Below are 25,146 nucleotides of genomic sequence, written 5' to 3'. Positions count from 1 at the left end.
TTTATTTTCTTATGCCTTTTCTTTCTTTTCATTTTTCCTCTTTATTTTATTTCCTTCAAATTTTCCAAAACCAAACATAGCCATAGTTATTATGTGGATGGTGAAAATAAATGACAATTTCTATATTTGTCCATGTCCTCCCATGCAAAAAAATTTAATTTTCATCTCGATTTCATATGGTTCATTAAGTACTTCTTTAATCCTTTGACAAATACTGCTTTAGACTATGCTAATGCTGAAGAAGCCGTTCGAAATGGGTGTTTAAAACAAAGTTGAAGGAAGATGGAACCATAGATGGATACAAAGCACGATTAGTTGCTCGAGGTTTTTCTCAAATATCGGGTTTGGACTTTGGAGAGACCTTCAGCCCAGTTATAAAGCATACTATGATCAGATTGATCCTTTCACTAGCAATAACCTTGGGGTGGACAATGAGGCAATTGGATGTTAAGAATGCCTTCCTACATGGGTTTCTAAAGGAAGAAGTATTCATGGAACAACCTCCAGGATTTATAAATGAGGACCTTCCGAATCATGTCTGCAAATTGAATCGCTTTCTTTATGGCCTTAAGCAAGCTCCAAGGGCCTGGTTTGATAGACCATCCCAATGTCTTCTTCATTTGGGGTTTTACTGTGGTAAAGCATACTCATCTCTATTTATTCTTCACAAAGGTCAGTCTATTGTTTTGCTACTTATCTATGTTGATGATATTATAGTCACAGGCAATGATAACAACATCATTAGTGACCTCATCAGCACCCTGAGTAGTGAATTTTCTCTCAAGGACTTAGGATCTTTGCATTATTTTTTGGGATTGGAGGTTAAATATCTTCCTAATGGGTTGTTTGTTTCTCAAACAAAGTACACTAGAGATCTCCTAGAGCACACAAATATGATGGAGTGTACTTATATCAACACACCCATGGCTCTTAAGTCCATCATCACACCTTCTGATGAACAACCTATTGATCCTACACGATATAGGCAACTTGTTGGATCCCTTGAATATTTAACTTTCACAAGGCTTAATATTGTGCATGCAGTAAACAAGGCCTGCCAACATTTCCAAGCACCCACTAAAGCTGACTTGTGAGCTGTCAAACGCATTCTTAGATATTTGAAAGGAACATGGAGCATGAAATCAGGTTTTTCAAGAAAAGTTATCTTCATCTCACTGGTTTTTGTGATGCTGATTGGGCGGGATGCATAAACACAAGAAGAAGCACATATGGGTATTGTATTTTTCTGGGAGCCAACTGTATCTCATGGTCCTCAAAGCAACAACCTACAGTTTCTAGATCAAGTGCTGAGGCCGAATATCGATCCTTTGCATCCAATGCTACAGAAATAACTTGGCTTACTTTCCTTCTCCATGATATTGGCATTCAACTATGTGAACCTCCTCAATTGCTATGCGATAATCTTAGTGCCCTTCACATGACAGTAAATCCCGTCTTCCATGCACGTTCCAAGCATATTAAGTTGGACTATCATTTTGTTCGGGAAAAAGTTGCAAGTGGAGTTTTGATTACTCGTTTCCTTCCATCATCCTTACAAGTAGTTGATATATTCACAAAGGCACTCCCTAAGACTTCATTCCAAGTCTTTCGATTCAAGCTAGGAGTGCACAAGTTACCACTCACTAGCTTGCGGGGGGTTGATAAAGGAAACTCCAACTCAGCCAGTTGATAATGCAATATGCCAAAAAGGAAAACCACCCACCACTCTCCATATTTGTAATGTGAAAAATCAAGGCTGGAAGGAAATCTTACTTACCTATTTTGTGTAAAGAAAGTATGTATTGTTTATTTATTCTTTAGAAAACAATCAGAAAAGCGTTGGTGAAAATTCAACCTTTCAAAAATAGTTTCTGTTCTTCAATTTCAACCCCTTAAACCATTTCTTACCAACCAAGGTGTCATTTATTATCATCCATGTCCTTCTACTCTTGAACAAAATGGGAAGGTTGAATGAAAGAATCGTGATGTTGAAAAAGACCTCTCCTTACTTGCTCATGCCTCTGTACCTTTATCTTTTTTACCTTACACCTTTCAATCTGTTGTTTATCTAATTAATAGGCTTCCTACATTGATTCTTTCCAACTAAAACACCATTTGAGTTGCTCTATCACTCCTGCCCTTCCTAAATTTGTGTTTTTGGTTGTGCTTGTTTTCCATTTCTCCGACCCTATAATCAAAATAAGCTCCAATTTCGCTCTACTGAATGTGTTTTCCTTGGGTTTAGCTCCTATCATAAGGGTTACCTTTGCCTTCAAAAGGACGCTAGTTGTGTTTACATCTCTCGTCTGTTGTGTTCAATGAGTTGTCTTTTCCTTTTCATGCTTCCTCTTCTCCTTCTTCCTCCTCTTCAACTCACCAACTTTCTTCTTTTTCCTTTTCTTCTACCCTTAGCTTCTTTTTCTCATTCTCCTTTGTCTTCTCATCCATCTTCTCTTCCTCATAATCCTATATCATTTTTCTCTCCATCCTCCTCTTCTCTTTTATCTTCCTCACAAGACTCTCAGACCATGAACTCAATAGAGATATCACCCATTAATCCTACCGTTGACTTGCATGGCCCTATCAATACACACCCGATGGTTACTCACTCCAAGGTTGGAGTTTATAAGCTTAAAATCCTACTTGCTGATTGTGGTGTTTCATCTGAGTTGGATCTCTTCAAACCAACTACTTATAACCAAGCTACAAGGCATGCTCATTGGCAGTGGGCTATGGACACTGAATTTTAAGCACTTTTGAACAACCACACTTGGAATTTGGTTTCCCCAAAGCCTAAACAAAAGGTTATCAACTATAAATGGGGTTTTAAGGTTAAATTGAAACCTAATGGGTCAGTGGAACGCTACAAAGCTTGCCTTGTGGCTAAAGGCTTTCATCAAACTCATGGGTTGGATTATTTTGAAACTTTTAGCCCCATTGTTAAGCCCACGACTGTGCGGATTATGCTCAACTTAGCTCTTACCTCCTCTTGATCTTTAAAGCAATTGGATGTTTACAATGCTTTCTTAAATGTTGACTTGGCTGAAGATGTTTTTATAGAGCAACCTACTGGTTTTATTTCCTTTACTGCTCCAACTCATGTTTGTAAGCTCAACAAGTCACTTTATGGTCTAAAACAAAGTCCTCGTGCTTCGTACAACAAGCTTAGCAGTTGCTTACTTCAATGGGGATTCTCTAGCTCCAAATCTGACACCTCTATACTAATTTGCTGAACTTCTTGTTGAACTTCATTTTTCTCTTCCTTTGCCCACTTATTTGCTTTGTGATAATCTTAGTGCCACTCAACTAGGTGCTAATTCTATTCTCCATGCTCAGACCAAACACATTGAAATTGATTTTCATTTTATTCAAGAGTGTGTTGTCAACAAGTCTTTTCAAGTTCATTTCACTCCATCAGAGGAACAACTGGCTAACATATTGACCAAACCTCTTCCTACACAATGCTTTCAAAACTTAGGAATAAGTTGGCAGTCCTTTCTAATCCCATCAGCTTGTGGGGGATGATAAAGCACTGCATTAGTGCTCTGCTCTTTGCCCTTACTAATACATGTTATTAGTTAGGGTCTTCCTTTTTATTTTTTTTCAATTGCCTTTGCTGCTGCCACCTATATAGTGTCTTACCAGAAACTCTCATATAAATAAAGTGATAACTAGACTCTATTTTTTAGCTGGTTCTTTCTTCATTTCTTCTCTTTGGAATTTCTATTTTAACCTAAATTCCATTTTATACCCTTTTGATTAGTGTAAAATTGCTCATTATTTATCATAATTAAATTATGCAAACTCATGGCATTGCATCCACAATAGCACTCAATATATCACGTTTTCTCAATATAAAGTGTCTTGATAATTTTATATGAGTTTTTCAAGGAAACGTGGCAAAAGGTGGCTTAAATGGAGCAATTTGGAATTGTTAATAACCTTAGAAGGAAGATGACTCGATACCCCACTAATTCCCTTTCAAAAACCATAAAAAATGCAAAAAAAAATCATCCTGGTAGGCTTAATGGTTTCTAGGCTACTAGGCTTGCTAGGCTGAGAGCCTAGCAACCAATTATAGTTTTAAGCTTTATTTTATTTTATTTTAGTTTATACTTTTTCTAGCCCAAGCAGCCTCACAACCCTCCCAAATATCTCTTTCTTCATTTCTCACTCTGCATCTCTTCTCCTTAATGGAGACTTGAACTTTAAATCACCATATCTCAATCACTTCTTCCCATTCTCACCCTTCATCTCTCATTCCTCTTCGAGCAAAGCTTTCTATGACCATTGTCAATGCCTCGGGAAATGATTTAAAGTTGTCATCAAAGCCCCAACTACCATCGCATGCATGACACTTGACAATCTTAGGAAGTCACCTCATATAGTAAGTTGTTCAAGGAAAAAAGATTCCATTTGCCTCCAAGTTGACAACTCCTCAACATCACTCCACATTCTATAAATGGCTAGCTATGAAGGTCATACAGAAAAGAGAAGCATTAAGTAGAACAATTTAAGAGCAGGAGAATGTGATAAATAAAGGAGGAGAACTTTATTTCCTCTAAGTGTACTTGTAATCTTACATCTTTATTTATGTTTTCAATTTCAATGTTTAATTTTCAGTAAGTGTGTGATTTCTTTGGTTTATGGTGAGGGTGAGCTTAGTCACCCATTCAATTCATCAAATCTTAGGTGAGACAAGTTGGGCAAGGATCATCATATTCATTGTTGTCACCACGTGTTGTTGTTGCTTGAAAATGTCTTGAGCAGATGGTAGTTGGCGGAGTGATGACTATAGTATGAAGCCTTCATAGGACTTGATCAATCTTGTGTTATATGCATAAAAGAAAGAGAAGAATTTAAAGTTTTTCAAATTTGGTTTTTTTTTCTATGTATAAAGAATAAAGAATTGGAAAATACATAAATTTTTAAATAAATTTTATTGTATTTGATTTTTTTTATCATATTTTTCATGATAAACTAAACAAAAGATTTTGGATTTCTTATTATTATTTGTTTCTTTTCTTAAGTACTTGTGATATAATAGAATATAAGACTTCTTTTAAATCTTGTAAAGTTTGAGGGAAAATTAAAAAAACAAAAAATAGAGAGAAAATTTGAAGGAAAGAAAAGTATAACCACGAAAGAAATAAATTTAAACTCGAAGTATTTTTCTTACATTTAAAATTTAATTTCATCTTTTTCCTCCTATACAAAAAATGAAGGCTATGTTTGATTTCTAGAAAATATTAAGAAAGAAAAAAAAATACTAAAGAAAATGATTTTTTTCTGTTTGGTTTTATTATGAAAAAAAAATTCAAATATAATTAAAATTAGTTAGAAATTTATATATTTTAAAATCATTTAATCTTTATATAATAAAAAAAAAAGTAAAATGGGTTTAAAGAAGCATATAAAAATAATTTATTGACTTTAAATCTATTTTTTATTTTTCTTTACTTTTCCTTCTTATTTTCTTTCCCTTATATTTTCCCTCAAATTTTCTAAATATATATATATATATATATATATATATATATATATATATATATATATATATATATATATTTCAATTTCTTTTTTTTTTTTCCTTTCCAGCTATGCTTTTCTTGATGGAACCAAATAAAATGTACTTTTATACTTCTTTCATGCCTACGGCCTACCAAAAATGAGGGTAAAGGGGCAGTATAATTTTTCACACAATTTTTTTTTTATTGTCTTTCTCATCATCATTTTTGAAAGAAAATATTGTCATATCACTTCTCAAAAGTAATTACTTGAGTAAACATGAGTAATTACTACTTAAAGTTTTTATTTATAAAGTTGAGTTATGAGAATTGTAGTATGTTTTTACTTACTTTAAATAAAAATTTGGTAACTGATAACTTCTTGATACAAGATACTTGTTTGAGTCATTTGTATTTTGAACCTCAGGGTTTGAAATGTAATTAAAATAATCATCATACCATTAGAGTGGATTCGTAAATAATTCAAATCAATAAATATAAAAAATAAAATAATGAAAAAAAATTGAAATTAAAAAGATTTTATGAAACCAACACATTGAGAAAAAAGGCAAAAAAGTGAACATGTTATAAATGAGGGAAAAAAATCATATGACATGGTTGATTGTCACATGTTAATTTAAAAATAAATAAATAAAAAATAAAAGGCAACACTTTATCAAAGTAAAAAAATAAAAAGAAAGAAAAAAGAAAAAATTGTGATAGTTGGTAAGAGGGAAGGAGGATTACAGAGTAGTTTTGAATGCATATTTATTGGTTTATTTTTTTACTTCAAAGGTTAAAATTCAAACTAAAAATAAAAAATAAAAAATAAAAATTGGTGCATAATTACATAATCTCCCCTTATGAAAACCCATTGAATGCATGACTTCATAGCTAGTATGCTTTCCTTTTCTTGTATTTATACACAATTGATCAATATTTAATTTTCTTTTTAAGAAAAGGAATGATTTTGTGAGAATTTGTGTTAGGGAGTTTATAAAATAAAATAAAAAGTCCTTTAAAAAAAATATATTTTACATCTAGATTATTTTTTAAAATATTTATCTTAATAATCTTTTAACTTTATTTTATTATTATTTTTATCATAAAACCACAATAGTAAATATGGTTTCAATCTTAGAGGTAAAATCGCAGTCACTAATTATGGTTTTGTCATGAAAAAAAGAAAAAGAAAAATGATATGTAGATATGCTAATATGGCATGAACATAATTAGTCCCTGATAAATATTTTAAAAATAAACCAAGAATGATTTTTTTTTTTTTCCGAAAAAGCTTAGTTTGGCAGCTGTGTTAGGACCAAAATCTTTTTGCCCATATTGAGGAAATTAAAGGGGAATTCATGAGACGGATGAGTAGGATGTCGGATGCAAACGGACGAGTAGGATGTCGGATAAAAACGGAAGAAAAAGAATGAAAGAAAAGGTGGGATTGAAATCGATGTCTGATGATTTTATATGGTCTACATTTTGACTTTTCAACTTTATCAACCTTGTATGATTGAAAAGTGAAATCAAGTTTGGAACATCAAGGTGTCTTTTCAAATTGTCTATGTGATTAAAGTATGTCCGTTGGTGTCAGTTTATCTCCTCGATCTGACCTGAGAACACAACTCCTATTAAAAATTCCCTCGTGTGGTGGTCCACCAAAGACTTTATTTCTAAAGTTTTGTAGCTGCATGTCGGTTGACGTCAGTTTATGTCCTCAATCTGACCAAGTCCATGCTCTTAAAACAAAGAAAGTTGCCGCAACTCGCGGCGGACCCACTGTCTCCAATGATAAAATTTCGAACTCAAACTGACATAAAGGCATGTGTCCTCAATGAGATGGCTTCCGTTTATCTCCTCAAACGGATCACGGGCAACTCTCTTGTATAAATTTCCCTCCTCATATGGCCACTATGAAGCAAGCTCAGCCAAGCATTGGATATCAATCTCATTGTTTCTTCAAGGGGTAATCTAAAAAATCACCCCTCATTTGTGCTTATAAATGAATATGTTAAAACTACCTATTATCGATTTCTTTGGGTTTCCATATCATTTAGATATACCCATAATTGATTATTTTTAAGTGTTTCTTTTCATTTAGAAAGCATTAGGCAAAAGCCAAAAAAAAAAAAATCAGTTTTTTTTATTTGTTTTGTATTATCAAAGAAAATCAAATATAATAAAAATTATTTAAAATTTCATATATTATTTTCAAAGTTTCATTATGTTTACGAAAACTATATGGTAAGCTATATTTAAAAATAAAAAAATAAAAAAACTAGTGAATTTGTACTAGTTTTTTATTTTCCTTCAAAATAAATGTTGTGAGGTATATAAATTTTTTTTGCTGAATTTGAATTTGTTTTTTGTTTTACCTTCAATCTAGTTTCTATTTTATTTCTTTCGTATTAATTTTGGCCTTATTTAGAATAGTTTTCTTTTTCTTTTCTTGTTTTTTTTTTCAAAAACTTTCCTGAAAACAAAGTGATAAGTTTCAAAGCATTAGTTGATATTTTAAAATTTTTCTTGAACATGAAATAACTTCATGTATATAAGTTAAAAAAGAGTTTTATGATTGGTTGTTTTTTTGAAGTCATAATCTTTTTTTTAATAAAATTAATTAAATAAATATAAAAACTATATTAAGCTTAAAAAGAGCTTTCAATCTCTAAAAATTCAATTACTTAAAAATCTTTTCTCAAAGCTAAATCTTGTCTCTTTAACCAACCTCCAAGGGAAAAAGAAGCTATGACTTTCCAATTCTACAACCCAAATATGGTAAAATCTTCCATTCTTTTAACACTAATCTCCTTGGCAAACTCTTCAAACAAATAAGCTTAGGGACTAAGTACCACACATCATTCCTAACAAACTAATTTAATTCTTCTTGTGATGCAATAGTCCAAGATTCATCTCCTAAAGCTTCTTCCACATTTTTTAGCTCTAATTGAGAGGTATAGCAAAAAAAACTTATCTCGTTTTGTCTAGATTAAGCCTCCTTGTAACCATGGAGTCATCCATGTTTCCTATTACATTTGAGATAGGGTGATTTTTATGTACTCTAGATTAAGCCTCCTTCTTCCACTTCACTTGACTTAGTAATTTCAAGTGGTTGTTCATCTATGTTGGGGTCAAACACCTTTTCAGGAATACTTTCAAGGATTTCCATACTCTCATCCACTATTTCAGGAATATCGCTAATGGATTCCTAGGTTAAATCATAAGAGTTATCATCTTTCTTGGAATCCCCTTGAGTCATCAATGTCTACATTATAGGATTCCTAGATGAACTTGGTATTCTAGTTATATGCCCTATAGGCTTTGCTCTTGGTGGAATAGCTTAGAAAAATTTCTAAATCGGAATTAGAATCAAATTTGCCTAGGTTTTCCCTATTCATGAAAATGTAACACTAACTGCCAAAAGTTCTAAAATCCTTAAGATTAGATTTTCTACCTAACCACAATTCATAACATGTTTTATCTATTCTAGACCTAGGAAAAACCCTATTGGCAATATAACAAGTTGTGTCAATGGCTTTAGCCCAAAAATATACAAAAAAATCATGCATGTGAAGCATCACTTTGGTCATTTCTTGAAAAACTCAATTCTTCCTTTTAGCTACTCCATCTTGTTGAGGAGTTCTAAGGGTTGAATATTTATGTTTAACTCCTCTAATTCACAAAAGTGATCAATTTCAACACTATCAAACTCTCTTCCCCTATCACTTCTAATCCTAACAATTGGATGACCTTTTTCCACCTGAATTCTAGTATGCAAAGACTTTAAATGCTCAATAGTCTCAAATTTTTCCCTCAAAAAACATATGAAAGAAAACCTAGAGAAATTGTCAACTACAACAAGGACATATCTCTTACCACCTTTGCTCTTAGTGCGTGTAGTGTTAGAATTTATATATAGGTGAATGAAAATTAGGACACTTTTTTTCTCTTGGAAGACATGTTGTTTCTTAATGGACACAACTTGTTTCAAAGGATGTGTCTAGTGTTTTAAAAACACAACCTTTTCCAAAGGAGTATGTTTGGTGTCTTACGACACAACCCTTTAATGGATTTGTCTAGTGTCTTAAAGACACATCTCTTCTAATAGTCACGAACAAAATCTATAAATAAGCGCCCCCCTTGTCTTTTCAAATTCACTTTTTCATTCATCCGCTTTCTCCACTCTCTCTCATATCTAGTCTCTTAAACTTTCAAGTCCTTCTTAGCTTCAAGTTTATTTATTTATTTATTTATTTTGTATTCAAAAGACTACAAATCACCAAGTGATTCATTGTTTCTTGTAATTTGGAGTGCTACTATTACAAGAAAGTGATCGTTATATCCTAGAAGACAATCACCTGTATCGTAAGCACCTAAGCTGGGTGAAATTTGTCTGAAAGACATAGAGTCAAACCCTAACCTCGATCAACCCCATAAGACCATCTAGTTAATAGTTGAGGACAACAAACTTAAGACAAATTTTATTTTATAACTAATTTTATTACAATTGATTTCTAGCAAAGATGTACTATGTTTGAGACAAATTTGAGGATTGTACTATGCTTTTATTTATTCTATACTGTAACTTAGTAGTTGATAACTTCTTGATATAAGATACTTGTTTGAGTCATTTGCATTTTGAGTCTCAATCACTTGTATTATAAGCACCTAAGCGAGGTGAAATTTGTCTTATAGACAGAGTGATCAATCTCTAACCTCGATCAACCCCAGAAGACCATCTAGTCAATAGTTGGGGACAACAAGCTTAAGACAAATTTTCTTTTGCAACTAATTTTATTACAATTGATTTTTAGTGAAGATGTACTATGTTTCAAACAAATTTGAGGATTGCACCATGTTTTTATTTATTTTATATAGTAATTTAGTAATTGATAACCTCTTGATATAAGATACTAGTTTAGTCATTTGCATTTTGAGTCTCTAAGTTTGAAGTGTAAAATAATCATCATGACCTTAAAGTGGATCTTGGAATGTGACACATACAAGTAAATGGAGCATTGTTAAAGACAAAAATAAATATGGGTTAGCGTAAAATATGGGTTACCTTAAAGCATTGTTAAAGTGTAAAATATGGTTGTAGAATGATATAAAATCAATGACTAAAAGATAGAAAACTATTCGTTAGAAGTAAATTTTATGGGTTAGCGTCCTTAAATATGACTTGGGCGTGTTATAAATATAAGTTTATGTCAAAAAAATTATTATGAAACACTCAAACATGCTGTGTTGAGGTGTGGTGAGAGCTACCAGGTGGAGAAACAATTCAAGGTGATGTTCGATCAAATCTAGTATGCAACTTATAATAACTAATTACTAGGAGAAAAATCCAAAGAACAAATCAAAGTGACTAAACTATGTCCGATGGCGTAAGTTTATCTCCTCAATTTGACCTGCAAACAAATGTTTTATTAAAAATTCCCTCTTGTGGTCCACCAAAGATTTTCTTTCAAATGTCTGCAGCTTCATGTTCAAAACCATGTCCGTTGGCGTCAGTTTATCTCCTCAATCTGACCGGAGAACAATGAATTAGATTTCATAGGACAAATTTCCGATCAAATCCCAAGGGGTTGGTAGCTTATGATCTCCTATTAGAACCAAACTTTTACATCGGAAACTGTAAATTATTTTGTCTTGAGTCATTTTCCTTGACTAATCTCATAGACTGAGAAAGCAAAAGGTGACCATGTCCGTTGGCGTCAGTTTATCTCCTCATCTGACCTGACTCCATGCTCTTAGAACAAAGAACGTTGCCTCTACAACTCCCGGCGGATCCTATGAGATGCTGCTTCAGTTTATCTCCTCAAACTGATCAACTGAAGGCAACTCTCTTCCTATAAATTTCCCTCCTCATATGACCACTATGAAGCAAGCTCAGCCAAGCATTGGATAACAAGCACGTTGTTTCTTCAAGGTCTCAATCTTCTCTTCACAGCTTGCTTTCACTGGGGAGAGCTTCCCTGGTTTTTTTTGCTGTCATTGTATTTATTTATTTGTTTTCTTATAGTATATTTCATGGAAACAGCTTTATTGGGTTAATTTCTTCCATATCTGCAGGGAAATCCGTAATGGAAAGATCACAGCAAGCGAGTGGGTCGGAGACACAGCCATGGACCGAAGAAGATGACCTCAAGCTCATTGAATCTATAAAGAAATGGAAAACCGAATGTCAAACCAAAAATCTCCCTCTATCTTGGGAAAAAATCGCAGAGCAGACAGCGCTGGCGAGGAATAGTTCGAGTTGTAGCAAGAGGTGGAATATTTGGAGAAGTGGCATTGAGTTTGCTGCATGGTCATGAATGCATCTTATAATAAACCTGGGCTTCGTATTATGTTGAAGGGTTAGACCCATTAATTTCTGCATAATATAATGGTTGGCTTATTGTACTCACGATGAAATTATTCATCTTATAATAAACATGTGTTTTCTATTATGTTGAAGGGTTAAACCCATGATTTGTGACCATCCATTTGAAGGAAATATAACAAATAAAACCTCCTGTGAACGACATAAAAAGTAATTTCGCATACAATAAAAAAATAAAATAAAATAAGTGTAAATAAATCCACCATTCTTACATTATTAGTTTTTAATTTTATTTATAGTTTTAATTATATTATGAAAGAGTTTATAGCTCAAAAAAGGAAAAAAAAAAAAAAAGGAAAAGAAAAAAGGAAAACGAGATAATGAGTATTGAGCACTATTCTTATAACCACCTTCAAGATAAAAATCCAAAGCCATCAGGGCCTTTCATTATTATAAACAACAAAAAATAAAGTCTCAATAGCTTAAATTATTTTTAATATTGATTTTTGAAATATTTTGATCAACCAATTCAAATAAATTTATAAAATTTCATGTATCATTTGTTTAACATGACTTCAGTCTATTGGTTCAGAATGTAAAAAAAAATATTTTTAATCATTTATGATTTGAATTGGAAGCCAAGAAAATATTGTGCTGATAAAAGCTTTATTTTGATTTGTGTATGTAAGTTTTTTTATATTAAATAAAACTTTTATAATATCAATAGTCTCATTTTCAAGAGTTTTTAGTTTCTTCATCCCACTTATTAGGAATCCTTTCGACTAGGTTTGGTTCTTGAAAAACTGGAAGGAAAATGTAAGGAAAAGAAAAAAAAAAAAATAGAAGAAAAGATAAAGCGAAGGAAAATAAAAAATAGTTTTAAAGTCAATAAATTATTTTAATGTGCTATTTTAAATTCATTTTACTGATTTTAACCCCTTTGATATAAAGATTAAATAATTTGAAACTCCATATTGTTTTTTAACCAAATAATGATCACAAGAAGGTAAGGATTTCATTTTGGCCAAGGAAACTAAAGACTTTCTCACCAAACCTTGCATTGATTTCTTACTCATAAACTAGCCCAACCCCTATCATGAGATACTTAAGCTAAGTCCAACCCAACCTCATTTTTCTAAACTCATATTGAGTTTGAGTTGGTCGGGTTACATAATTTAAAATCTATTTATAATGTTTTCTAAAATTTTATATATTTATATGAAAAGTTAAATAAGAAAGAAAAAAAGTTCAAGATAACAACAAAAAGTGATATATATATATATATATATATATATATAAGCCTTGGTTCAATTTGGCTCCAATTGTTATAAAGATATATATATTTTTGGGTTGTGCTTGAATTGTTCAAATCTTAACTTGAGTTTAATCCAAATTGATTTCGGATTGAAAATACTTAGCTCAAGTCCAATCCAAAAATAATTGCCCAAATATGCCTTACAGTTAGGTTGGGTTTAGGTTGAATTGGGCCAACCTGCCGAAATTACACCCTAGTGCAGAGGCGTGATGAGAGCTATAGAGTGAGGTAGAGAAACGATTTTAAGTGATTCAACTATTATTATTATGAAAAGACAAAAAAATTAAATGGCTTAAAAGTACTGCTTTTCTAAAAATTGAAATTGATTTTTGAAAATTTTTAATGAATCAAATTCAAATAAACTAATAAAACTTCATCCATCATTGGTTTGTTTTTTTCTTTTTAATCAAAAATAGAAATGTGCAAGACATTACTTCATATATTGATTCAAAATGTAAATGAATTTTTTTTAATTATTCATAAATTCCAAAAGAGTCGCATATCCAAATTGTTAAAGTAGTATTTACCATATTTCAAAATATTTTATTTTTTAAAGTGATTACATAATTGAGCCTTAGAGTTAGATTTACTATAAGATCGCCTCACCAAGATTTTTCTCATTAATAGATTTTATTCTAATTTTGTTTAATTTTATTTTTCATTTAAAATCAATTCTTTTCAACTCTTATATATGTGACTTTTTACTACCTCATCATTTGACCATCATCACCTTAATCCACACAATTTTTTCTCTTAATTACGGAACAAATTTACTATCCAGTGTGGATCATACTTAGAGCCATTATATGTTGTCTTTTAAAATTCTTTTAATTTAATAAAAAAAACTATTATTCTATTAGAGCTTGTCTAGTTGTGTGATTAAAAAAATAGGAGACTATTTTTTAAAATTCATAATACTATTTTATCATTATTCTCTGTTTTCAATTTCTAAAAACAAAGTAAATAGAGAACGGTTTTTAAAGAACAATTAGAAATTATTTTCATCAATTTTTAAAAGCAAAAGGAAAACATAGAGAAATTTTAAAATATCATAAAAACCAAATAAAATTGAATATGATATTATTTTTCTTCTCTTATAATGATCCAATACCGATAAAAGTCTTCAAATATGATCTTCCTTTAATTTACACTTGTTTTTTTTAATTTCTTTTAACTTGTCCAAAATTTTCATTAACTAAACAAATTCTAAATCAAACTAAATACATATAATTTATTAATTTTAAAAAATAATTGGAATCTCAAAAATTAATTTAATTAGTATTAGAAATTCATAGAACTCAATAACATTAAAAAGCCATAAACCAAAATTTATTTTAAATGACTTGGTTAGTTTCTTTTTTACATATATCATACTTTTACAAAAAAAAAATTGTTAGTCAAATAAATTTCAAATCAAACAAGACTTAATATGTTGAATTTATTACCAAGTCTAATAATTTAAAAAATAACATAAAACTCAAATAGTAATCTAATTAATACAATAAATTTATGGACAAAAATTAGTTTATAATGGATCCACTGTTTTTCTTCTACATAGAATCATATTTTTCTTAGTTTTTTCCACTAGAAAAATATACTCTAAATTAAGCAACACTTAATATGTTAAATTTATTAATGAGGTTAGTAAACCCATTGAATAGAAACTCCAATAGTAAACACTTTAATACTATATTTTATGGTTAAAATGTGTATCATGGATAGTGATACAAAAAGAGTGAATAGATGAAATATTAACTTAATGGAATTTGATCTAAAATGGAAATTATTATTGAAAAGTGTCTTAAATTCTTAATTAATATAAATTCATTTTTGTAAAAAGTATTATATAGAATATTTTCTAAGTAGAGATATTATTTTAATATTAGTTTTTCCTATTGAATAAGAAACGTTACTAGGAATATGTTTATAAATATTTTAGGTCATGAGCAAAAAAGTTATGAGATGGAGATGAACTTGTGAGGAAAAATGAGAGAACTCGAAGGAGTGAGGGCACTCGCATTAAGGTTGTAGATATAAGGAGTAAGGAATTATGAAATATTTTGAGAATCCAATAATTGTATTTGATTTTTGTCCTATATAATATTGTCTATGGAATAGTGAATTAATTTATTTACAATTACAAAATTATTTTTATTTTTAGTAAGACTTGAACTAAATTTAACTAATATTATATAAATTGAATTTATAATGTTTTAAAAAAATCAAAATAGAAAAATTCTTTTTAAAATAACTTATCCAAAATTTGTTTTTTGCTTTTTTTTTCAACTTAAATACAAATTTTAGAATCAAGCAAAAAAACAGTACAACTCGGCTCTTAGATTAGATACCCCAAATTTCGGATCAAATTAATCCCAAGCGGTTGATAGGTTATCTCCTAATAGAACCAAACTTTTTGTAGCGCAAAATATTATGTGAAATGACTAAAGACGCTAAACCATGTCCGTTTGGTTTCAAACAAAACTGGAGAAAAAGAAGGGTGGGTTGGTCTCAAATCAGATATGATGAAAGTGAAAAAGACGAGAGGTTTCTAAACTCGATACTGACTTAAACGCACGCATGTCTCCTTCGATGGGGTTTGTCATATCCTCCATTCGCAAGAGCTTCGAAAACTGCCACATGTGAACTGATCTTCTTTTTGGGTTAAGTTTCTCCATTTTTTCTTGTGAAAGCAAAGTTGTAAATCAGTTTGGAGATAGGAAATTAACCATTTTTTTTTCTTGCTAGCTTTTCTAGAAACGACAAAAGGAGTTTGCTTTAATTTTGGGTATAGTGGTGGAATTGGTCCTTCAAGTTTGAAATTTTCCTCTCTTACCAGTTCCAGACCACCTATTATAATTATTGGCGTGTTTAGATTTTCTTCTAACAAGGCCCATTGGATGAGAAAGATGGTATACTACTGTATATTCAACTCTAGTATGCAACTTATAATAACTAATCACTAAGAGAAAAATTCTAAGAACAAATTTGATTGATTGAACTGTGTCCGTTGGCGTGAGTTTGTCTCAATCTGAGTTGAGAACAAATCTTCTGTTAAAAATTACCTCTTGTGGTCCACCAAAGATTTTATTTGAAATGTTTGTAGCTGCATGTTCAAAACCATGTAGGGTTGGCGTCAGTTTGAGCCAAATCCATGCTCTTAGCGGATCCCATCCATGTGCAATGAGAAAATTTCAACTCAAGACTGTCCTAAGGCATCTCTCCTCAATGAAACGGCTTCAGTTTATCTCAAACTGATAACACAAAACCAACTCTCTTCTGTAAATTTCACTTCAGTTCGTCTCAAACTGATAACAAGAAACACTCTCTTCTGTAAATTTCATTTCAGTTTGTCTCAAACTGATAACACGAAACACTCTCTTTTGTAAATTTCACTTCAGTTTGTCTCAAACTGATAACATGAAAGCAACTCTCTACTGTAAATTTCACTTCAGTTTGTCTCAAACTGATAACATGAAAGCAACTCTCTACTGTAAATTTCACTTCAGTTTGTCTCAAACTGATAACATGAAAGCAACTTTTTTCTGTAAATTTCACTTCAGTTTGTCTCAAACGGATAACATGAAAGCAACTCTCTTCTATAAATTTCCCTGCGCACTATGAAGCAAGCTCAGCCAAGCATTGGATATCAATCACTTTGTTTCTTCAAGGTCTCAATCTCCTCTTGACAGCTTGCTTTTCAATGGCGCTTCCCTGGTTTTTAAGCAGTCATTGTATTTATTTTTCTTGTAGTATGTTTCATGAAAATTTTATTGGGTTAATTTCTTCCATCTTTGCAGGGAAATCAATGATGGTAAGACCAGAGGAGCAGACACCGCGATGGACCACCGAAGAAGAAGACCAGAGGGTTTTTGAATGTCAATGCAGAAATCCCGATCCAGATATCGCAATGCTGACAGGGCTGAGCGGGAGTGGCAAGAGTTGTAGGGAGAGGTGGAATAACGATCTGGATTCTAATGTCCAGAGAGGGAACTTCTCCCAAGAGGAAGACGACGCCATCATCTGCTTCCAGTCGCTCTATAGGAATTGGTAATGAGAATCATCCTCATACTTTTCCACAATCATATGATATGATAGTTTGATCAGTTTGTGTTGTGTTGCAGCTGGGAAAGTATAGCAGCTCATCTTCCAGGGCGAACCGATAATGATGTCAAGAGCCGCTGGTACAGCCATTTGAAGAAGCAGATTTGGAGAAGTACTGATGAGAATATTCTTGACCCACAAAGTAGCACCAGGGATCAGCCACATGCCACACAACTCTTTCATCTCAACCACAATATTGATCCAAACACAAGCTTAAGCTCGATTCCTACACCAGTTTCAACCTCACAAGAAATCACCAGCCCTTGGTCCACTTCTGAACTAGCCTACCCAGAATTTCCAGGGGGATATCTTCTGCGTGATGATGAGACTATCCATCACTCTTTCAGGGGAGATTACTTTGAGTTTGAGCCCACACAACTCTTTCATCTCAACCACAATATTGATCCAAACGCAAGCTCAAGCTTGATTCCTACACCGGTTTCAGCCTCACAAGAAATCACCAACCCTTGGCCCACTTCTAAATTAGCCTACCCAGAATTTCCAATGGGGTATCTCCTTAGTGATGATGAGACTATCCATCACTCTTTCAGGGGAGATTACTTTGGGTTTGAGCCCACACAACTCTTTGATTTCAACCACAATGTTGATCCAAATGCAAGGTCAGGCTCGATTCCTCCACCGGTTTCAGCCTCACAAGAAATCGCCAACCCTTGGTCCACTTCTGAATTAGCCTACCCAGAATTTCCAAGGGGGTATCTCCCGAGTGATGATGAGACTATCCATCACTCTTTCGGGGGAGATTACTTTGGGTTTGAGCCCACACAACTCTTTGATTTCAACCACAATATTGATCCAAATGCAAGCTCAGGCTCGATTCCTCCACCGGTTTCAACCTCTCAAGAAATTCCCAACCCTTGGTCCACTTCTGAATTAGCCTACCCAGAATTTCCAAGGGGATATCTTCTGAGTGATGATGAGACTATCCATCACTCTTTCAGGGGAGATTACTTTGAGCCTTGGATTTCTGGACCATTTTCAGCCTCACTGGAGAGCGAGTTCATGCCAATTGAAAACGTCACCAGATTTTAGTTTGCTTGAAAAAATATATAGAACTTTCTACTAGTCATTATGCATAAGTTCCACATAGATATATAGACACACAAGTGTGTGTGTTTGTTCCATGTTCATGAATCCATCTTATAATAAACCTGTGTTAGTATTATGTTGAAGGGTTATTAGACGGTTATCAGACCCATTAATGTTATAAAAGTCTTCAATTTTATCTTCTCCCTGTTATTGGTGTTCACTGGTCAAACATAGAATTCTCTTCGATTTAAAAGGTAATAGATAGACACGAAGTGTATGTTTTGTATCTAAACTAGTACTATTAATGGCATAAATAGCATACCTGGTGGATGGTCGCAGAAACCGGGAAGAGCTTAGTTGTTTTTTGAGTGAGGCAATGAAATTAATCATAGCTAATAACACAACCTCACTTCTTTGTTCCATTTTTGCAATTGCAATACCACATATTATCATAGTCACACCTTTCTTTCTGGTGGGTCTGGGAAAATTTCTCTTTAACATTGATCATAGCTGGGTTAAAAACTTAAAATCATAATCCAATAGATTTTTGGCAGCTGATTTTGCTTTACCTTAATTTTAGCGTTAGCTCCATTTAGAAGGAAAAAAAAAATGAAGAAGTATGAAAAGTATGTGGTAGAAATTAAAAAACAAGTAAGAAAAGGGTATGAAAAGTATATGGTGGAACAACAAGATTGGAGAATTCTTGATAATATATATGTTTTTTAACATGTTATAGTTCATTATACCTTTTCAACGTTGAATGTTTATTATTTTAATTTTTTAAAATTTTTAAATAATATTTACTTTATAAAACATGTCATGCTAGACCCTTTACAAGTTTTCAATGCATGATGCTCATTTCTATTGTTAGTAGGTATTGAGAAGAATTGTTTGATGCATATACACTTCTTTTAATTATTTAGATATGTTTTAAAATCGTAAAAACTCTACATCAAAGTCAATCCCTGACTTTGATGTAGTCCTTTGTCTGTCCCACCTATTAAGAATATCAATTTATAATACTTTAAATCAATTTTTTCTTTTTTAAAAAGGTAAAACTAAATTTATCTTCTATAAATAAAATTAAAATTATTTTTGTGAACAAGATTGAAAGAATTGAACAACATTTTTTTAAGATAATAAAAATGAAAACCATTTGCCAATAACAAAATTTAAATTTATTTATTTTATTTTTCTCACAAGTAAAAAAAATCCCTCCCAAAAACAATGCATTCAAATATTTCATTATAATTAAATGCATATTTGTGGAATAATTTTATCATATCATGTGTTTGGTTAAAATATGGAATTTGGATTCTTATAAAATATAGCATAATTCTTCCAAGAAAAATAGAAGAAAAAGAATAAATAAATAAATAAAAAAAAAACAGGACAATTATGTTTTAGGGTGCAAGTGGAAAGTGGAGTAATATGAAGTAAAGGATTGAAAACTTTGAAAATTGATAGAAATTTCATGATGGATAAAAAGACAAAAATATCATTCATTTGTCTTTTTTCTTTATTTTATCATTTTCTTCTTTTCTCAATTTTTATTTGCCATTTTTTTTATTCTTTTTTTTTTAATTTATTATTAAGATTACTATTTCTATTAATTATTATTTGAACATTTTAGTATTTTTTTTAACACAATCATGAGATATTTATTATACATATTAGTATTTTTAATATTATTATTTATTAACATTTGATATTAGTATTATTATTTGATGTATTGTTGTAAATAATCACTTATTTTTAAAGAAATATGAATAAAATTTATATAAATATATACTACATGTAATGTAATTGCAATATATATATCTATCATGTTTTCTATTATAATTTAAATAAGATAAATAATAAAATAATTATTTATTATTAAAAATAAAAACAATATTTAGATTAATATTTTAATAATAACATTGTAAATAATAAAGTAAATACTATATAAAATAGAAAAAAACAATGGAAAAAAATTATAAAAGGAAATGCTAACTTTTCATGTCCGTTTAAAGGATTATACCACTTGGAAGATTATAATTTTTCCATGAAACAATTGCCTTCCACTATTTCATCATCTCTCCATAAAGATACAAATTCACGAGGCCACAATCTTTTCTCTCCTCTGGTGGTTCCAGAGCCCCCTCTCGTCAATCATCACAATCTATCGCACCAAGGCTCCCCACTTGCTTTCTTTTCTCATTCTTTTTTCTTCTCTCTCTCCAAATATTTCACTTATATTTAAAAAAAATATTTCAATTTTATTTTATTTTATAATTTAATTTTTTTTAGCATATTTCATTTATATTATAATTAAGAATCTCGCTAAATTCCTTTCTTTTAAGTTTTTATAATTTATAATTATTCAATTTCAATTTTTGCTTGATAAATTGTGTCATAATACTTGAGGAAATATAAGTAATAGCCACAATCCATTTCTTTAAAAAATTACATTCCTTCTATCATTGCTTCGATCGCATCAATTTTAATAATTGATTTTGACTATACCTTTTCATATATTATAATAGTTTTCAACATTTAATGTTTACTATTTTAGAAAGTTTTTATTTTTAAAATTTGTAAATAACATTTACTTTATGGCACATGTCATACCAAACTCTTCAGTATATGATGCTCATTTCAACTTGAAATAATGCATTTTAGCTCAAAAATAATTGATCCACTCCAACTATTCAATCACCTAACTTGTCACTAAACAAACCTTTTTAAACTTATCTATGACTTTATGGTTGAGTAAACAACAACATCGAATCTTTAATATAGAGTAAGTCACTATCTAAAAAGTTTCTTATGCTAAGATAAATAGGAACGAAATTGCTAACAAACAAAGTATAAGATTCAATGTCCTAACATACACACACACACACGTGTATATATATATATATATAAGGAAAAGAGAAAATTCATAGAAACAAACTTTGAGATGACGAGTTTTACCTAAATTGGGAATTAAAAAACTCGTTACTTAAATTGAAATTGGTTAATAAATATAATAATACTAGTAAGAATCATAACATTAACACAAAATATTACTATGAATGTCGGATTATGATTTTAAATAGATAGTTAATAATCATAATTGTTTTTTACTTATGTTATACTAGGTGATGAGTAAGTTCTTCAAGATTTAAATTCTTTACGAACTTGAACTCTTGTTCTTAAATCAATATAAATTTTGTAAAAAAAAACATTTCTTTATATATATATATATATATATATATATATATATATATATATATATATATATATATATATATATATATATATATATGCTATTTTGAATTATTTAAAGTATTATTTTTTTCCCTACCTGGATCAAATATATTTTTGCATAAAAAATATGTTAAACCATCTTAGACTATTTATAACATAAAAGTATGAAGATATTATGTTTTTTGTAAGTTGAAAAAGAATGAAACAAAATTATTTGACTTTAAGTTGTTCAACCCTAGTGGAAAGGGAATTATTGTAGACCTTTACATTTCTTTGGTGGAGAATCTAATTGCATTGAACCAGCCTGTAGGAGTTTGGTTATAGGTTATTAATACTAGTAGAGTTTGATTTCGTTCACCTTAAAAACTAAGGAATTATATTTGAGACTACCCACCCATTTATAAAATCTTAGTTACTTGGACACCATTTGATATCTAATAACCAAAGTAAAAGTATTTTAAAATCATTGATTTATTATTTTTATTTTATATGAAATTGTTATTGAGATAAGAAATGTTGGTTGAAAAATTTAATGCCTTTAGCATGTTTGCACTTTAAGGAATTTTTTAAAAAATGATTAGTAAATTGTATCTCCGATTTGTATTCATAGTAGAAAACTTTTTATTCATGAACTTATATCAATATTCCTTATTTGGGTTTGAACTCATTCCCCCTTTGTTATCTATTTTTCAATTACTCTTAGTTTAGGCAAGAAATGATGGTTAGAATAAGAAATCATTCTCTGTTAGGATTTTTTGTTTAGAGTTTCATTTTGGCTTATTGTTTGAATACTCTTAGTTTAAGGTTTTCCTTTTAGAGTTGAGTTTTGAGGGTTGCACTATGCTTCATTTATTCTGTACAGTAATTCAGTAATTGATAATTTCTTGATATAAAATACTTGTTTGAGTCATCTGTGTTTTGAGTCTCTAGGTTTAAGGTATAAAATAACTATTATGACATTAGAGTGGATCTTAGGATGAAACACATACAACTAAATGGAGCATTATTAAAGACAGAAATAAAATAAATATCATAGTATTTCCCGATGTGTGAAGCTCATTTTTCATATTTGATCATTATATTGAAGCACATGCAGATAACACAATACACAAATATTCAAATTGTATTTTTTATTTTCATAAATATCCTAGATAGTTCTAATTAATGTTTTTTATTTTTAAAAACAAAAATCAAAATCAAAATATTTTCATCAATTTTTTGAGGATATTTTACTAATTTCAACTATTTATGGATAGGACATAGACGAGTTACAAGTGTTAATTTTTTATTTTACAATTTTTTTAAGAAGTTTAAAATCAAATAAATTTTTATACCTATATCTTTTATTTTATTTTTAAATTATAAAATTACAAATTAACAAACAAGAGTATGGACTTCTAATTTTGTTCCAATAAGTATGATATTGCTTCATTTACATTTTTTAATTATCATTATCATTATTTTTAATTTAATTTAATTTTTTAATTCCATATTTAATGTTTTTGTTTCCACTTATCCTTACATTCTTTTCTAGAATGACAATCGAGTGAATTTTTTTTTGGCTATCTCGTCCCCACCCTTAATAAACCGAATTTGGGATGAAGAGAATCATGTTAATGGTGGGCTTGAAATTTTTTTTAAAAACAAAATATTTTTAATTATTCATAGTCTGCTCCACTTCTCTCTAACAAGGCCTTCATTGTATACTTTTGAACTCTTATGACTGAATTAATATCCACCAATCAACTATATATTTGTTATACCAATAAATATGGTTGTAAAATGATATAAAATTAATGACTAAAAGACATAGAAACTATTTGTTACAAGTAAATTTTATGGGTTAGCGTCCTTAAATATGACTTGGGTGTGCTAAAAATATAAATTTATGTCAAAAAAAAATATTATGAAACACTCAAACAGTTGTGTTGCGGTGTGGTGCGAGCTACAAGGTGGAGAAACAATTCAAAGTGATGTACTTCAAATCTAGTATTCAACTTAAAATAACTAATTACTAGGAGAAAAATCCTAAGAACAAATCTAAGTGACTAAACTATGTCCGTTGGCATCAGTTTATCTCCTCAATTTAACCTGAGAACAAATGTTTTATTAAAAATTCCCTCTTGTGGTCCACCAAAGATTTTATTTCAAATGTCTGTAGCTGCATGTTCAAAACCATGTCCGTTGGCGTTAGTTTATCTCCTCAATCTGACCGGAGAACAATGAATTAGATTTCATAGGACAAATTTCCGATCAAATCCCAAACAGTTGGTAGCTTATGATCTCCTATTAGAACCAAACTTTTATATCGGCAACCGTAAATTATTTTGTCTTGAGTCAGTTTCCTTGACTAATCTCAGGGACTAAGAAAGAAAAAAATGATGGAGAAACTGAACCATGTTCGTTGATGTCATTTTATCTCCTCAATCTGACCTAAATCCGTGTTGTTAGAACAATAACGTTGTCTCTACAACTGCGGTCGGATTCTATGAGATGTTGCTTCAGTTTGTACCTTCAAACTGATCAACTGAAGGCAACTCTTTTTCTATAAATTTCCCTTCTCATATGACCACTATGAAGCAAGCTCAGCTAAACATTGAATAACAAACGCATTGTTTCTTCAAGGTGTCAATCTTCTATGTCGGGCTTTGTGGAGCCTAGTTTTGTTTGATCTGGTTTGACGACCCGATCCGAATAATATTGCATGGTTTTTTAATGTGCAATATTCGTGCAATATTTTTTGGGCCCGTTTAGCCCATTGTGGAACCATATTTTGTAATTAGGGTTTTTTAGTGTGGTGTGGTTGCCGTGTTATATATAGAGAGAAAATATTGTAACCGACAGAAGTACTTTGTATTCTTCCCTGATAATAGTAATATCCTTGCAACTTCGTGGATGTAGGCAAATTGTCGAACCAAGTAAATTCTGTTTTGTACGTGTGATTGTTTTTCTTTGGAGTGTGTTTTTCTCTATTTTTTTTGTTTCTCACAAGTTGGGAATTCGGCTTAATTCTCTTCAACTGGTATCACAGCCTAGGGTTAGGTTTGAGTGGGAGCAATGGCAGAGGAAGCAGGAAAGGCGTCTGGAATAGAAAAGTTTGATGGCATAGACTTTGCGTATTGGAGGATGCAGATTGAAGATTATCTCTATGGGAGGAAATTGCATCTGCCTCTTTTGGGGACAAAACCTGAGAGTATGAAAGTTGAGGAATGGGCGCTTCTTGATAGACAGGTTCTAGGAGTTACTAGGTTAACTCTATCTAGGTCTGTTGCACACAATGTTGTAAAAGAGAAGACCACAGTAGATCTGATGAAGGCTTTGTCTGGTATGTATGAAAAGTCGTCCGCAAATAATAAGGTGCATCTGATGAAGAAATTGTTCAATTTGAAGATGGCAGATAATGCATCAATAGAAATTGTTCAATTTAAATGAATTTAATTCAATCATAAATCAATTGTCGTCTGTAGAAATTGATTTTGATAATGAGATTTGTGCTCTAATCTCTTGTCTTCTTTGCTAAACAGTTGGAAGGCAATGAGGATGGCAGTAAGCAATTCTACGGGAAAGGAAAAGCTCAAGTACAATGATATACGAGATTTAATTCTAGCTGA

General features: G+C 30.9%; 1 protein-coding gene across 1 annotated transcript; it reads left to right on the top strand.

Annotated features, from left to right (window-relative positions):
- Nucleotides 1–431: 431 nt before the first annotated feature.
- LOC117933897 (transcription factor MYB26-like) lies at nt 432–18,497 on the top strand. The gene is made up of 4 exons (XM_034855471.1): nt 432–672; nt 11,589–11,699; nt 16,951–17,200; nt 17,275–18,497. The coding sequence occupies exons 1-4, from the start codon at nt 432–434 to the stop codon at nt 18,302–18,304; spliced, it is 1,632 nt and encodes a 543-aa protein (XP_034711362.1). The 3' UTR covers nt 18,305–18,497.
- The last annotated feature ends 6,649 nt before the right edge of the window (nt 18,498–25,146 follow it).

This window comes from Vitis riparia, chromosome 16, assembly GCF_004353265.1.
Source record: "Vitis riparia cultivar Riparia Gloire de Montpellier isolate 1030 chromosome 16, EGFV_Vit.rip_1.0, whole genome shotgun sequence".
In the NCBI taxonomy this organism is placed as follows: Eukaryota; Viridiplantae; Streptophyta; class Magnoliopsida; order Vitales; family Vitaceae; genus Vitis; species Vitis riparia.
This window is presented reverse-complemented; position numbering and strand designations above follow the sequence as displayed.

What these genes read in the sequence shown, in the direction of transcription:
- LOC117933897 (XM_034855471.1), top strand. Translation starts at nt 432, where the DNA reads ATGAGGCAATTGGATGTTAAGAATGCCTTCCTACATGGGTTTCTAAAG. An exon ending in TCTATTTATTCTTCACAAAG is followed by an intron (nt 673 to 11,588) that starts GTCAGTCTATTG and finishes CCATATCTGCAG; the next exon opens with GGAAATCCGTAATGGAAAGA. An exon ending in AAAGAAATGGAAAACCGAAT is followed by an intron (nt 11,700 to 16,950) that starts GTCAAACCAAAA and finishes CCATCTTTGCAG; the next exon opens with GGAAATCAATGATGGTAAGA.